This window comes from Trachemys scripta, chromosome 1 (genome assembly GCF_013100865.1).
Source record: "Trachemys scripta elegans isolate TJP31775 chromosome 1, CAS_Tse_1.0, whole genome shotgun sequence".
NCBI classification, from domain to species: domain Eukaryota; kingdom Metazoa; phylum Chordata; order Testudines; family Emydidae; genus Trachemys; species Trachemys scripta.
The window spans coordinates 118,774,383-118,789,586 of NC_048298.1; the positions used below are offsets into that span (position 1 = coordinate 118,774,383).

At 37.2% G+C, this 15,204-nt stretch overlaps 1 protein-coding gene across 6 annotated transcripts in view; it reads right to left on the minus strand.

The window, feature by feature from the left end:
• Positions 1 to 2,091: 2,091 nt before the first annotated feature.
• INTS13 (integrator complex subunit 13) overlaps positions 2,092 to 15,204 on the minus strand; it is a 35,019-nt gene continuing 21,906 nt past the window's right edge. For all 6 annotated transcript variants that reach the window (XM_034782965.1, XM_034782955.1, XM_034782973.1 and 3 more), the window contains 9 exons: positions 14,188 to 14,277; positions 13,477 to 13,566; positions 11,541 to 11,719; positions 10,473 to 10,643; positions 9,906 to 10,060; positions 8,500 to 8,730; positions 7,054 to 7,193; positions 4,565 to 4,700; positions 2,092 to 3,407 (listed from right to left, as the gene is read on the minus strand). In XM_034782965.1, coding sequence (XP_034638856.1) covers positions 3,368 to 3,407; positions 4,565 to 4,700; positions 7,054 to 7,193; positions 8,500 to 8,730; positions 9,906 to 10,060; positions 10,473 to 10,643; positions 11,541 to 11,719; positions 13,477 to 13,566; positions 14,188 to 14,277 — 1,232 coding nt within the window. In that variant the 3' untranslated portion in view covers positions 2,092 to 3,367. The remainder of the gene's footprint in view (positions 3,408 to 4,564; positions 4,701 to 7,053; positions 7,194 to 8,499; positions 8,731 to 9,905; positions 10,061 to 10,472; positions 10,644 to 11,540; positions 11,720 to 13,476; positions 13,567 to 14,187; positions 14,278 to 15,204) is intronic.

Sequence of the window (15,204 nt, forward strand, 5' to 3'; positions counted from 1 at the left end):
GTTTCAAATTGGATTGTAAGTGCATCAGGGCAAGGACTACGTGCCTATGCATTTGTACTGCATCTGGCACAATGGGGCCACAATCCTGATAGGGGCCTGTGGGTGCTACTATAATAGATGTATCTATTTGTAAATTGTAATCATGGTGAGGGGACTGTCTTCATGTGTTTCTTGTGCAGCATCAACCATGCTGTCAGCACTTAAATATAGTATTGTACCTAAAATGACAGTGTTATTTTTTTATTTAGTGAACCGCCATTAAAAGGTTAAAACGGGTTAAATTGTGGTAAAAGTTTGGACAGAAAGTCACCCAAACCTTTAATTTCTGTTAAAAGTCCAGAACGCCATCTCTGCTGAGTGCTCAGCTCTAGGAAAACATCCAGCCATTTATTTTGGTGTCCACGTTTGAATATATTGACCTAAAAGACCACCTCATGCAAGTTTATTAAAACCTCTCTAGAGAGGGGGTAATGAGGCTTCAAAGGGGCTATTGCAGGGGAAAGGTGGGGTTGGGTAAGTGTCAAAAGGGCAGAACAAAGATAATTAATATAGCATATAATACATGTAACAAGCTCACTTACCTCACAGGATTGTTGTGAAGCTTAAAATGAAATTATGGCCCCAATTCAGCAGGAAATGTAAGCACATGCCTTACTTTGAAGTGTATCAATACCTTAATTAATTCAATAGGATTGCTCATGTCCTTAACATTAGGCACATGCTAAAGTGCCTTGGAGAATTGGGGCCCATTTGTTTGAGATTTTGTATGGAAGGTACTTCAGAAGAGCAAAGTATTTTTACTGAATCATGTGTAGCTATTTATTTGGGTTGTTTATGCAGTATGTTTGTTTTTAATAGAACATGCAGGGATTTCTCTTCATGTGATTAAATATTCACATAAATATTTTAAGTGTGCAGCCTAATCTTTATGGAACATTAGGATGGGACAGGTAGAAAATGCCCAGATACAAACGATAAGCACTTCTGCTTGATGTTTCTTTACAAATAACAGCAACTAATGCTGAAGGTTGACATATAAATGCTCAGCTTCTAGACTTAAAATCTTCTTCAGTATAGACAGCAGGAAGTTCACATCAGATAGTGATCTCAGGCTGAGTAAATTTTAAGATGAGAAACTGCCATAAAATTTTAGGTGCTGCAAGAAGTGAGGATGGCAGTACAGGTCTGCTCTGGCCTAATTTTAAAACCCATCCCAAACCCAACTAACCCACAGCTGGCCCAAACTCACGTCAAGCCGCTTTCAGACATGACTAACGCTTCCCCCAAACTTGTGTTAATGTAGGCCTCATCCTTGAGGTTTGGCCTGGTGGAAGCTTCCTGCTCCCCACATCTTGTGACTGCAATCTGTCTCCAATTGTCTCCTACCTAAGAGGTTGGCAACGTGGGCCCATGTGCCCTGCTCCTGCCTTACTTTTGTGTGTGCACTGTGGAGTGAGAGGTGCTGTGACTCGCTGGCACACTCACTCTGCACAACACAGAGCAGCAGGGTGGCAGCAGTTAGTGGGAACAGGGCATGCAGCCGCTACTGAGCTGCCAACCCTAGAGGCAGCAGATGATCAGAAAACCCAACCCAAGTCTGAGAGAGTCAGGTTGTCTTCACATCTGAACCTGATACTTGTAATCAGCTCCTGTCAGATTGCAAGGCTCTAGGTGGCACTTTTCTTTCTGCATCAGCACTGAATCAATGCCTCAATATGGTGCTAGGAGACCCTGTGCTGCAGGACGTGCTGGCTTTCAGATAAGAGGTGGAAACAAAGGACTTGAGCATTTGTGACCATTAAAGATTCTATAGTATTCAAGAGTAGGGAGTCTTTGCAGAGATCTTTCGGATGACCTTATAAAAGTCAGTCCTGTCTGCTCTGAGAGGACTTTCAATATCTGTAAGCCCTTTTTATAAATGCAGAGATTTGCTCCAGCATCTTTGGTCAAAGTTTTCCCTCCCCCAGCTGTTATGAAGTGCTGTGAAATGGTTGCCTTCCCATCCCAGAGGTCACTGGATTTCAGCAGTGTGACACCAAGCTTTGAGAACCTCAGCAATCTCCATATAAATGTAAAATATGACAGACAAAATATCATGCAAGTACTCTTTATTAACTGATCCTACAGATTACTTAAATAATTACACCAGGTGACTCTAAAAATAATCATCATATATCAAGAAAGAAATAAACCATATATTTACTTAGTAATTACATTACATTATACTTGCTATGTAATCACCTTGAAGCTCTATATTTTATTTCTATTTCTATGCTGCTAAATGGTCAGCAGTTACGAATGCAAGTAAGGAGTACTCACATGATATTTGTGTTCTGATCCAGCCATCATCATCTGTGGCCTTCATACTTTTCTTAGTTGATGAAACTTGGCTATGTGACATGCTGACTTATTTAGAAGAAAAGCCTATGTGCCAGCTACCCTTCTTCCTAAAGTAAGAGCATGGTACAGCATCTTGCACTGTAGTATACCCAAGTCAGTTGTTTCTACCAGCTGCCATCAAGCAAAAGGAAGTTAATTCAGCAAAGGTTGGAGTAACTCCGCTGCGTGGCCACAGAAAGAATAATTGATTGGGCCCTGCTCTCTGAACTGGGTTTTATTTTACACCCCATAGCCTCTTTCTGTACACTCCTGCGGATGGCAAGTTGAAGGTAGCAGCCTTTTTCAGGTAAAAGGTGAGGATTTTTGTTTTGTTAATTCTGGCATAAATAGCAACTAGAAAAGCTTTGCTTTCAAACTGAATAATTCTCTTGATGAAATTAATAATTCATCTTGTTTAAGAAGTTCATGATCTCACCCCATTCATTTACACTCTAGTGAAGGTTTTAAACCATTTCTCACCCCACTGCCCAACTGTTGATCTGGAACTGCACTTTCAACGAGGAACTCCAGATTAAGAGTCTGTACTTAATAGGTATTTTTATATTTCTCTTCTCCTAGAGCATGGCCTCTTGAGGAGTTTCATATAGGATCTAAAATGTATCAATACAACAGAAAAAATCTCAAATAAGTTTTTTTAAAATGCTTGAATATTGTGCTTTTCAATATTAAACAATAGACCTAAAAATCAGATTGTATCATTTCACAGGTTTGCTTTTGTGTGTAGCAGGAGAAACATCCTTTCATCCTAAAATATGATTATAAGATACTTCAGGACAAATCCCATTTGCACACAATTCACTGAATGTAATATGCAAATTTTACATTTAATAGAAAAAGGATAAAATCAGAAAAATGTAAAACCAATCAAAGCAACAGATGTATACAATCTTACTGAAATGGTACCAATATCAAATCTGCATAAAATATTCATGAAATATGGCCAAGCATAGTTCTTAAAAACCAACACTCATTGCCGGCTGGCTTTTCCATTTTCTGTTGTTTCCATTCTGAAATACAAAAATAGGTCAAGAAGACTAGTCAGTTAGAGCATATCGTTTACTTGTCATGCACTCAAATGATTAAAAATAAAGGCAAATCTGAATTTATATAAACATTTCTTTACACTTTTCTAGTGCCGCAACACTATTTTTTTTTAGAGACCTCTTTATACATATATAAAGTATATACTATATACACATATATAGTAAACATTAAACCGGAGGAAAGTTTGCTTTCAAGGAACTTTCTGCTTACAGCTAGGGTAAATGAGCAATAAGTTCCATACTCATGCTCCCTGGGCTACGCAAACCTGACTTATGCAAACCCGCACTTACAAAAAACAACAACAACAACAACAAAAAAAACACCTTAACGGAACTTTTTCTGTAATTGTCGGGTATACGTCCCTGACTTACGCAAAATTTGACTTACGCAAGGCGTTCCGAAACGGAACGCTTGCATAAGTCGGGGAGCATCTGTATATAAAAATCACAGTTAAGACTGACGTTACATTATTGACTCCAGCAGTGATTAACAAAGGCAAGACAAAACACAGACTTGTGTCTGACTGTGGAGGGTCTGCTCCTCTGAATCTCTAGAGCTATACCAGTTTGTCAAATCCTTAATAGTATTTAACATTTTTCCCTGTTATTTTTATCCTTTTGCTCAATTTATTGGCCACTCCCATTCTAACGATTACTTGATGGCAGTTGGATTTATGGGGATGCAGGAGATGTTATTATTCCTTTAATGTGTTATACAAGATGCAATGGTTTTATCTCTGCCATGTTTGATTTAGCTACTTTTATGGAGATTTTGTTTTGGGGAGTTTGGGTCTTAATCTCGTCTCCTATTTGGCCCCCTACAAGCATAAGGAGGATTGTGCTGTGTAGATAGTCATTGGGATAGATGGTAAGAAACAATCCAAGACAACAGGGTGGCATTCAGCCCTGCTCAGTTAGGGGGAGGGTTGCAATGAAGTAGGGGCAAATGGATGAAAACAGATTATAAAATTTCTTTGCTGTAAAAAAAAAAAAAAAAAGTTAATTTTGATTAGTGCAAGAGGTAAGGAATCCTCTTAATAGATTACTACTATGACTAATTTATTCCTGTATATAGCACCTTGACTGTTTATAAAACATATTATGTATTCAGCAATACTAACCCATTTTCCTCTTTAAGATGTTGATACAGCTCAGCTTTATTGTTGACAGAGTTCAGACGACCAATAAATTCTTGGTGTTTCCTAGAATTGGCTGTATTAATCCTATTGCTCCACAAAGACAGCAAGGACATTGGCCCTAGGATTAGATTTGAAAATAGAATCAAGGTGATTTGATTAATGAATTCTCAAATACTAATTCAATATAAGTTTACAGAACAAATTATACTATTTATACAGCACCAGCATAGCCCATTAAAGACCAACGTAAGACATGGTCCCTACCCCAAGAAACTTACACTGTAGGTTAGATGAATAAGACAGCTGCAAACAGGTGGGAGGTTTAGATGGTACACCTCTACCCCGATATAACGCAACCCGATATAACATGAATTTGGATATAACGTGGTAAAGCAGTGCTCCGGGGAGGGGGGGGGGCTGCACACTCCGGCGGATCAAAGCAATATAACGCAGTAAGATTTTTTGGCTCCCGTTATATCGGGGCAGAGGTGTATAAGGTTATGAGGTTACCTTTTCCCACATTATGTTAGTTCTATGTGGTTTATTTTATGGTTTAAGTACATTTGACCAAAATGGATTCTACTATTTTGTGGGCATGAAGCTGGGCCAGGCTTTGTGCCTATGCAGAGCGGTAAATGGATCCAAAGGAGGCAGACCCCATCCCGTTCACAACTCGTAGCAGACAAGGAATTGCTCTGCATCAATCAAACCTTGTCCCAGAGGCAGAATTGAAGCTGTGGCTGCTCTACTGCAATATATGGTAGTGGGGTCATCAAAGGAGCAGTTCCTCCCCTTGATATCCCAGCCTAGGGACTGGTCTCTCCAGCTGATTGACAGTGAGATTGTCAAGTGGTCACTGTCCTTTATTCACCAACCACTGCTGACAGCTCTGAAATACAGCTGTTCAGCCAGCAAGAATGGTGGCCCACTAGCCCAGAAAAACTCCCCACCCAGAACTACCAAGGACAGTGGGTAGCAACAGAGCCCTCTGAGCTTTCCAACAGCATATGTTACATTGGATGAGGGGAATCTCAGTCTGTGAACTCCCCCATCCCACTCTTTACCTTTTGTAGACTGCTCCAGAGAGTACTCTAGCTCCAGGTCTGCATAATGCAGCTATCACTAGAACCTTCAGACCACACCACAATAGTCTATTTTATATAGTATGTCGATTATCTAATACAGTGAGTGACTTTCAACCTTTTTTTCATTTGTGGACCCCTAAAAAATTTCAGATGAAAGTGTGGACCCCTTTGGAAAATCAGCCAGCGGTCTGCAAACCTCCACCATAGAAGTCTTGGCCTGAAAACTGATATTTTGTAAATGTCGCATATGCTCAGCATGGCATTTGATGCAACGTGAGAAAGGGCACTAAACTGTGGACGTCTATGGTAATGACAATACTTCTGGGTTTTGACCTGTAGGTGGGGGGATTCAAATACTTTTTATTGATCAGAGAAACAGAATGCCTTTTCTGGGATCTGAAACTTTATTTTCACAGTCACCTTTTGCGGACCCCTTAGACATAGCCTGTGGACCCCCAGACTATATGTTGAAAACCACTGATCAATAGATTATACACACAAAAATCAGAAGACATCTTTCAGAATTCACAATGTTCTAATTAAACTAAAACTAACTCTTCAAATCTTTCCAAGACTCAACTCTTCTGCAGTTGTCTCCTCACTCTAGGATAAAACAATTTTATGTCCCCTGCTAAGGCTCATTCATTCTGCCTTAACTTGGCTTTTGTGGCCTTCTTTCCCATATAGGTGTACGGTGCAAAGTATTCCACCTGTATGCCTTTAGCACTTTACTTGTTGAGGGTTCTTTTCTATAAAGACACACTACCCAAAAATAAATACATTTTATATTTTCTAATAACTCTTCCGCTCTCCTCTGTGTTACCCTCATGGCTTTTTATTCTACATGACATCTAGTGACATCTCTATACAAGGAAATGAATTCTGAACCCAATACATTTACTACTTAGGTTAGGACAAGGCTGTGATCTTTGTGGACATTGAGAAGCTCCTACTCCAGTTGTAATTCCACCAAAATCAGTGGTACCACATACAATGTAAGGTACTAACCACATTTAAAACTATCACAATCTGGCCCTTAATGAACAGCAATCAATCAGATGGAACTCAAATCAGGAACACAGAGGCTTTGTATCAGTCCCCTGAACCTCAACCTCACAGCTCGTTTTTCATCCCTCCACCTGGACCAAAAGTATTCAACTCATAGTAAGATTCTGCTTGACCCCCTCTCACCGACCACTTTGTGTATAAAGACTTAGCCATGACTCTCATTAGAACTGAACGATTAAATCTACACACAGGATATTCAAAAGGTGCACCTTTATCTTATTCAAGCAAATCTGAACTGCTGTGACAACCGTATACGAGCTCTTGCAATTCACACCAATTTTACCTGATTTACTATTTTTCAAAATCATTTTGACTTACCTTTTGTTTTTTCCACTGGAGGTATTTCATCCATTGTAATAAGAGGCTTTTTGTTGGGTGGTTCGGGAGAATCAGGAGAATCTTTTATAACTTCAGCTTCTGCCAGTTCCTCTTTTTCGCGATCCAATACACCTTTTAATCTTAAGTGGGGAAGGGAGGAAAAAAAGGTGAGACAGAGAGCGTCAACACCACACTTCTCATTTACAGTGCTCTTCCAAGTTTATTCATATAACATCCATCCTAGTATAACAATTGCTTTTTTTGAGAGTCATGAGATTGATGAAAATAACTAGAAAAGCCATTGGCTAAGGATTTTTTTGGATGCAGACCAAAAGGAAGTGGGAATGAGCTGAAACTCAATCTCATTTCAATTAGTTACCAATATTTATATTGCACTCATTATTGTGATAATTGGTTGTGCAAGAGATTTAAAAGTGCAATTGTTGCTAACCATCCAGACAACACAAATCTACTGCTGACTCTGGGTTTGAGCCTAAACCAGTTTGCTGCCATCTGCATCCCTACCTTTGATTTCCTTTCTTTCCTAGTGTGAGACATAGTATTGGACTTGACCACATGCACAGGTAGATCTAAGTATCATCAGCATGCTCACAACACGGCAGGACAAAACATCCATCTTCCCTAGTGGCCATGCTCGCACATAGAACAGCACATACAAGTTGAGCTTAGAGCTGATTAACCATTTTTTCTGAGTCTCAACTTTATAACTTCTTTAGAAGAGACGTTTGAAAGGGGGAAAAAAAAAGATACTCAAAGAAATTCATGACTAGACAGATTAACTGATCCTTCATGATCACTTGTCATATCAGCTAACAGGACAACTTTTTATTTCTTAAGGCATAGAAAGCAGGTCCATAATCAATATGATGCTAATCTACACAAAACTCAGCACAGAAAAACCTGGAGCATCTAAATGTCTATGAGGACACCTAAACAGTCAATTAGCCAGAGTTCAGGATAAATGAAATTCATTTGTCTATAGTTTTCAGTCTCACTTCATATTACGGTTTGTTTATACAAAGTTATTAACAGATGTAGTATGTTTCAGATGGGTATACATCTAAACAGTAGAAAGTGCTATAGATGGTGAAGTCACAAGCAAGCAACTTACTGTTATTTTGGCCATTATAACAATTGATTAAACATTTATTAAAAAACATGTATCTTTTATTATCCCCATTCTAAACTATTTATAAGTGTACCCTTAATATAAGCATGAAACTAAATGTCATATTTGGGAAACTTATCTTAACATCAGATAATTGGGGTTTCAATACTTATACTTACATTTGTGCCTTTTATAAACAAGCTAAAATCATGTTAGTTAAATCACTTAAGCTTTTAAAAATTCTAGTGCTAGACTGTGCTGCATATGCCACATTACATACCAGTACGTGAAAGCATATATTAATTCAGAAAATTCACCTCTCTGATTCCTGCCAGGGTTTTTCCAGTTCATAATCTTTTCCTGATTTCTCTGACTTGTCTTCTTTATCTTCTCTCTTCCTCCCTCGTTTCTTGCGCTCTTCTTCTTCAGGAGGTTTGCTCCTGCAAGCCAGGAGACACTCCAAGACTCGCTGGTGTTTATCCGAGTTATTTATATGCGCTCTAACAAGGGTCTCCAATTCGTTCCACATAATCCGGTATTGTTCATCTCTATCCACAGGCACAAAATAAAATCTTCACATATTTACACATAGACACTCTCTCTCTCTCCCACTCCAGCTTGTAAGAGCCATTTATATATTAAATAATCAAGGTTCAAAACAGTTACTGTCTAGTAGATTGAGCCTAAGTTTTTAAAAAAGTCTCAGTAAAGTAGGTTTTCTCCAACTCCCTTTACTGGAATTCTGATCACCCTGTATTGTTTCATTCTTGGAAGCATCGGAGCTGAATAGTATGTGGACATGCTCAGTTGTTTCCAACAAACCTGAACTTGTAATTAAATCTAATACCCAAATCTCCCCTTGAGTCATAATCATCAATTTCTCTGGGTCAAAGCAATTGTAGAGACATTGCCAAAACCTATTAATGTCACTTGAGCCAACCAACTCAAGAGGCAAAAAGAAACCCTCTTTTTCAATGCTGGGACAGGTAGAAATCCATCTGTTCATTGCCAGATTCAAATGAATTTTAATGTTTTTCTCTTACACAAAAATTAAAGACAAAATAATAGGGAATCACTGTAACATAACACTACAGAACTGAATAGTTCAAGTATTTTTTGTAGCTGACTTTTTTTTCATACTCAGGAAACCATCCTGCCTAGGATTAGATTGATGTACAAGAAATGCACATCATTATTCCAATGGATGGGATATCACAGACTTCCAAATTTGTTGTAATGGAAGTTTCATCTCTTATATAAAATGTTTCAACAATGGTATGACTACTTTTAAGATAATCAAATATTAAAAATATTTTAAATATACAATAGCTTTGGAAGTGTCTGGTTTCCATGAGTCTAGTGGTGACCCGCATTTCCTCTGTTCTAACCTACGTGAGGCTCAAGATGGTGTTTTCGGTGTGATTTTTTTCCCTTTAAAAAGTGTCTTAAATATAATAAAAATATTATTCTTTGTAAGATGTGATTGAATCTGTTGTTTCCAGTTACAACTGAGTTTTTTCTTTAACATGAACCAGAGGAATAGGATTACAGCTCTAAATTATGCAGCCAAATGATATACAACATTTATTTTGCACATATACGTAGTTTAGTGGACTCTAAATTACCTTTGATTGTCCAACTTAAAACACAAGGTTCATCTGGAATGTATGCAGATGTGATATTTTTTTTTGCAAAAGTACAACAAAATTAATAAATGTTAAACCTTTTTGGACCCTTTCCCCTGGTACCAACTGTTGAAATTGGCAGTGGATCATTTTTCCTCTCCATATCTACCAAGTTGTATATTGTTTTCTGACAATTCAGCACATCCTCATCTGTCAGAGCTTCTTTCACAATAACACTGGCTAATGGCACTACCTTCAAGACAAAACAAAACAGAACAAAATCTGCCTTTAGTTAGGGGGTGGGGATTTAGAAGCATATTTGAGCATGACATTAAAAAACAAAAATCCTTTAACCTACATTCTGAAGTGTCCCTAGCATGCATTACTACATGAAGTCTCCCCCTTAACCCAACAGCTTTGCATCCAACTCAATTCCATGTAATGAGAAGACATTTGGGTACAGAGTTATAGTTGTAAAATATACACAAAGTACTTAATCAAAAGTGAAAGCCAAAACCTTATTCTAACTGATTTTGTTTTTGTTGATTTTTCTATAGTGTGCTATGAGCTATTCAGTTTTTACTGATATTAACTCTTTCATAAGTACAGTTTTAAAAACTTACTCCAGAACAGAACAGAAAAGTTACAAATCCATGATCACTTACAGCTTGCATGTTGAAGATGGTGGTTTGCGAAATAATCATAGGCCAGTAACGAGTATGTTTCTCTAACTGATCTTTTGCTCGTTCCAAAGGAATCTCAAGACTTCCATCGATCTTATATCTGGGGTCTAGAAAAGGAGTTAATCTGTTTTCCCTCATAAATTCACCAAAATCCTAATGATAACCAAACAAGATAAAATTAGGAACTTCTCTAATAAAGTAACTTTCATTGAATGGGTCAAACATCATTACCTCCCTTATGAATAATGTAGAAAGGAAAAGGAATGTAGCCCTAAAAACTATAGGTCTGTGTTCAATATTCTTATGGGCAATTCTACTTTGAATTCATATAGAAAGCATTTAAGGAAGAGGTTTGTCAAATCTTAACTTCATGAAACCTTAACTTCAAAAAATTGTAGGATGTGGGAACAAATGCTCTGCTTTGGATTGGTAATAACAAATTACATATGTTAAAGTTTTATTCTGTTTGTTTACAGTCCACTTTTTGCTAATGTGCACTGAATGCACATAAAGTTAAAAAAGAGTAAAATGTTTTTTTTTGTTTTGTTTTTATGTTTGTTTGGTTTTTTTTTTTAATAAAAAGAGTGCCCCCTCCACACCTGAGTCTATAAGCATCAGCTCTTTTTTATCTGTGCAGTCCAGCTATTCTCAAAGACCCTCATTATGACAATTATCCTTCTTATAGAGGGCTGGGTGCAGGGCTATCTGGATCCAGTCCACTTCAAACCTTTGTTGAGATAAACAGTGTTTAAAAAGAGTAACCAATGAGAGTATTTCAGAAAGTTTATAATGCCTACAGCATGCAAGCACAGATATGGGATAGCGACAGAAGGCTTTTATAAAGTGGTCATATGTGTGTGTCAATAAATGCTGACTATCAATAACAGAATGAAGAAATAGTTGATCCAGGTGTCTTTTTTTTTTTTTTTAAATAAGTGACCTACAATTTCTTATGGTACAAAATGTCTGTTTCAACGCACCTCACTCCTCACCCCTGAATTCTGATGAATTGTTTAGTAAAACTAAAAATAGAAAACAGTAGTATCTTACTGTAATCCTGTAGTCTGTGACTCTCCCACCACATCCTTCACTAATTGAAGGGGGATCTTCTAGAATTGATCGAGAACTGCTCAATACATGCAGGAAAATCTCTCCTCCGTGGCTACTAAGCATGTGGCTAATTACTTTAGAACCAGACTTGCGTGGTTGTTCCAACAAAACAGAACGGCCTATTAAAATTGAGATCAGTTTGATTAGCTACTGAGTACAGCAATTTACATTTAAAGGTATTCTACAGGTTTATATTTAACCACCCAACCCCCAGCGGTGTTAAGCGAATGTAGGTCTCTTACTAAACTCCAGTTAGTAGATCTGCAATTGTTTCCTATGGAACTTTAATTCCTGCCTTTAGATAGGCTATTATGGAACATAGCACTCTTCTTGCTATTATATAGAAAGGGCTCAAACTATGTACATCTCTACCCCAATATAACGCGACCCGATATAACACGAATTCGGATATAACGCGGTAAAACAGCGCTCTGGGGGGGCTGGGCCAAGCACTCCCGCGGATCAAAGCAAGTTCGATATAACGCGGTTTCACCTATAACGCGGTAAGATTTTTTGGCTCGAGGACAGCGTTATATTGGGGGTAGAGGTGTACTTTATTTGTTACCTTTTGATCATTCAGAAAATATAGTTCTTATGGTGATAAATGTTTGTAAAAAGTAATGAAAGTGCTATACTGTATTTGGCCAACTCATTATTTTCAATATAGTTTACAACATACCTTTGTCAACCAAATAGTGACCCAAACACATAACTTGTTTTCATTGAAGACTAAGGGCATGGTAAATATACAGTTTAAAAAAAAAAAAAAAAAAAAACTATCTTGTGTATTATTTGAGCACTAGGGTATCTTAAATTTCTTTGTTTCAAGGGACACTATTTCATGTTCACATAAGTCAAAAATGGCTTATTTTCTTGAAATTAAGAGTATGCATGAGAAAATTCTACTAAGTATATTCTTTTGAGGGTGAAGGTTATGGTAACAGTTGAATGATAAACTGACTAACCAAATCCTTGGTTGACCTCAATGCTAATTAGTATGTCAGTTTCAAGCAGGCAAAATGCCCTCCTAGTATATGAAAATAAATGTAGGAGGTCACATGATTACCTAATTGGATCAACTGTGGGTGGTAAAGATAGTAGTCACCGATCCTTGATTCTGTCCTGATTGCTGACAGCTGCCTATCCTCTCTATATATCATTGCTACCTTAGCTCAAAACTGGATTACACTTAAAACGAAAGTTAGCAAGTTTACAGTGTTGAATAGATGGGAAGATATTTTTTATCTCTTGAATGAGAGAGAGTGAGGGAAAGAGGAATATATTGAGAAGTTCCTATTCTGTTCTGAATCTCTGCAGCATGTTTTAGAGAAACTTGCAAATGGTTTGCAATATAGAACAATTTTCACTTAACTCAAGAGCAAGAATACCTATTTTCCAGTTTTCTGATGGAAGAACCCTTAGTTATTACATTTCTATTCAGAAAGAATACTCAACACTATTAAGCATTGTGATCAAACATATTATCATCAGCTATATTGTAATTCAAGAACAGATGTAATATTAAAATAAATGTATATTACTAAACACAGAACCTATGTTGGGATTTAGAAAAAACAACCACCATCAGGATTCCTCTCTCTTTCCCCATCTCTTCTCCCCTTTTCTAGATTTAAAGTCAAATTGTAATTTTTATTCCATTTGCCTTCAAATATAGTTATCAGTCTAGATGCTTGTTGGACTATCTTGCTTCTGTATTACTCTCCTTTACACAGATTACGTGTTAATATGACATCGGTAATAATGTGAATATCTAACTTTTTAACATTTTGTACAACGTGGATATACCTACACACTTTAAAAAAGGGATTTGCAACATTAACAATTTTTAAAATGTTTAACCAAGAAAACAATGTACCATTGAGAAGAAAGTTGGTAAGACAGGAGGAAGGTCGGCTATTTACATCTACAGGTGAGATTCTGTATGCTCCAGTGCAATAATGCAATTCTGAAAAATAAAAATGTAGAAAGGTTTTTAGCTTAGTTCCAAAGATAGAAAAGAACACACTACACAAAGGGCCTGAAGCTACTCTCTTACAAAATACCTAAATTAGTTGAAGTGATTTGTTTGTGAAATTTCTTTGAGAGAGGGAGGGAAGAAAAAAAAGCTGCAGAGCAATGTTACTGGAGAATTATAATACATTTACAAACTGGTGATGCAAACCACAGAAAAGTAATGGAGGGGAAAATACACTGAACGCTTTTAGCTAGCGAACAAGCAGTTTGCTTGATAGAGCGAGAAAAATCCTGGTTTCCCCTCTCTCCTACATAAATAAGTCAGTGATTAGCCAGCAGCAGGAGCATTCAGTCTGACAAGATACTGACTGTACGGTATGCCAAATCACGGCAGTAGATGTTGCAGCCTCTTTGGAGGTCGGCTGGTAGAGGCTGCAACAAAGTAGAGCTGTGGTAAGAGACACTGGGTATAGGAAACAAAAAGGAGAGGAACAGTAGTGCAATCACCAGGGAATATTATTTCTGTATTTGGATGCCGTGGGGGGGAGGAGAGGGGACCTAGTGCAGGACAGAAAGTGTTTCTCAAACATTTACAGAAAAATACAGTACCTACCAACACTGTTTGTTCGCGGCGTGCACCATTTTAATGTTACAGTTTCTTTAAATGTACCCTCTCTGCTATTGCCACCTATATGATTATCACCTGCAACATCAAGTTAGAGAAAATGTACCATAATAAATTAGTCAGTAGTCTTCAGTTCATTACATTATAGAATACAAAAATCTAGCAATCATAACCCTTATATAATATATGATGGTGCTGCACAAACCCTCCTATTATTTGAATGAGAGGGTTTAACGTACAAAATGTCTTATCTGGAATCTGAACTTGATTTTTGAAAGAGAACATGATGATTTTTTAAAAAGTAAATATTCAAAATAAGCTTAAAAACATCCCCAAACCCAGAAGTTTTCAGAAGTAACATCTACAATTTTAATTTTTTTTATTTTATTTTTTTTTAAATGAGCAAAGTTATTGCAGTACAGACAAACTTGGGTGTAAGAAACCATGCATGCAAAATACATAGGTGTTCAAGTAGGCATGTTCAACGTAACAGCTACATTGAGGCTCCTGAAAAGGTGTCCTCTAAATCTCATTTTATTATTTAAAGCAAAAATATATTTACAATACTTTTAAAGTTGTAACAGGACAAGAAGTTTATTTTAAAAATATGTCTAATACGCTGAAAGGATGGATAATGGCCTTCTGTGCAAAAATTCTGCACCTCCTAGGTGTCAGAACCTTTGTTTTGAACTGATCAGTTATAATTAAAATTTTATTTTAAACAGCACATCCCAAAAATCATAACTGAAAATATCTCAAGAGCACATTTGACAAGTTGTATTGCTTTCTTCCCATTGACAAAAAATAGTAGGTATTGTTATCGATCTCTTTATTCTTTCTTGTCCAATGCGAACACCTCTCATCATGTAGTTCTGGCCATGTATATTAAGATACATTGCTAAAACACTTCCTTTCAACCGTCTTATTTACAGCTGGTCTGACAGGAAGCAGTGAATTACAGGAAGGCAATAAAATATATAGACATATCATAATGCTTCCAAGATA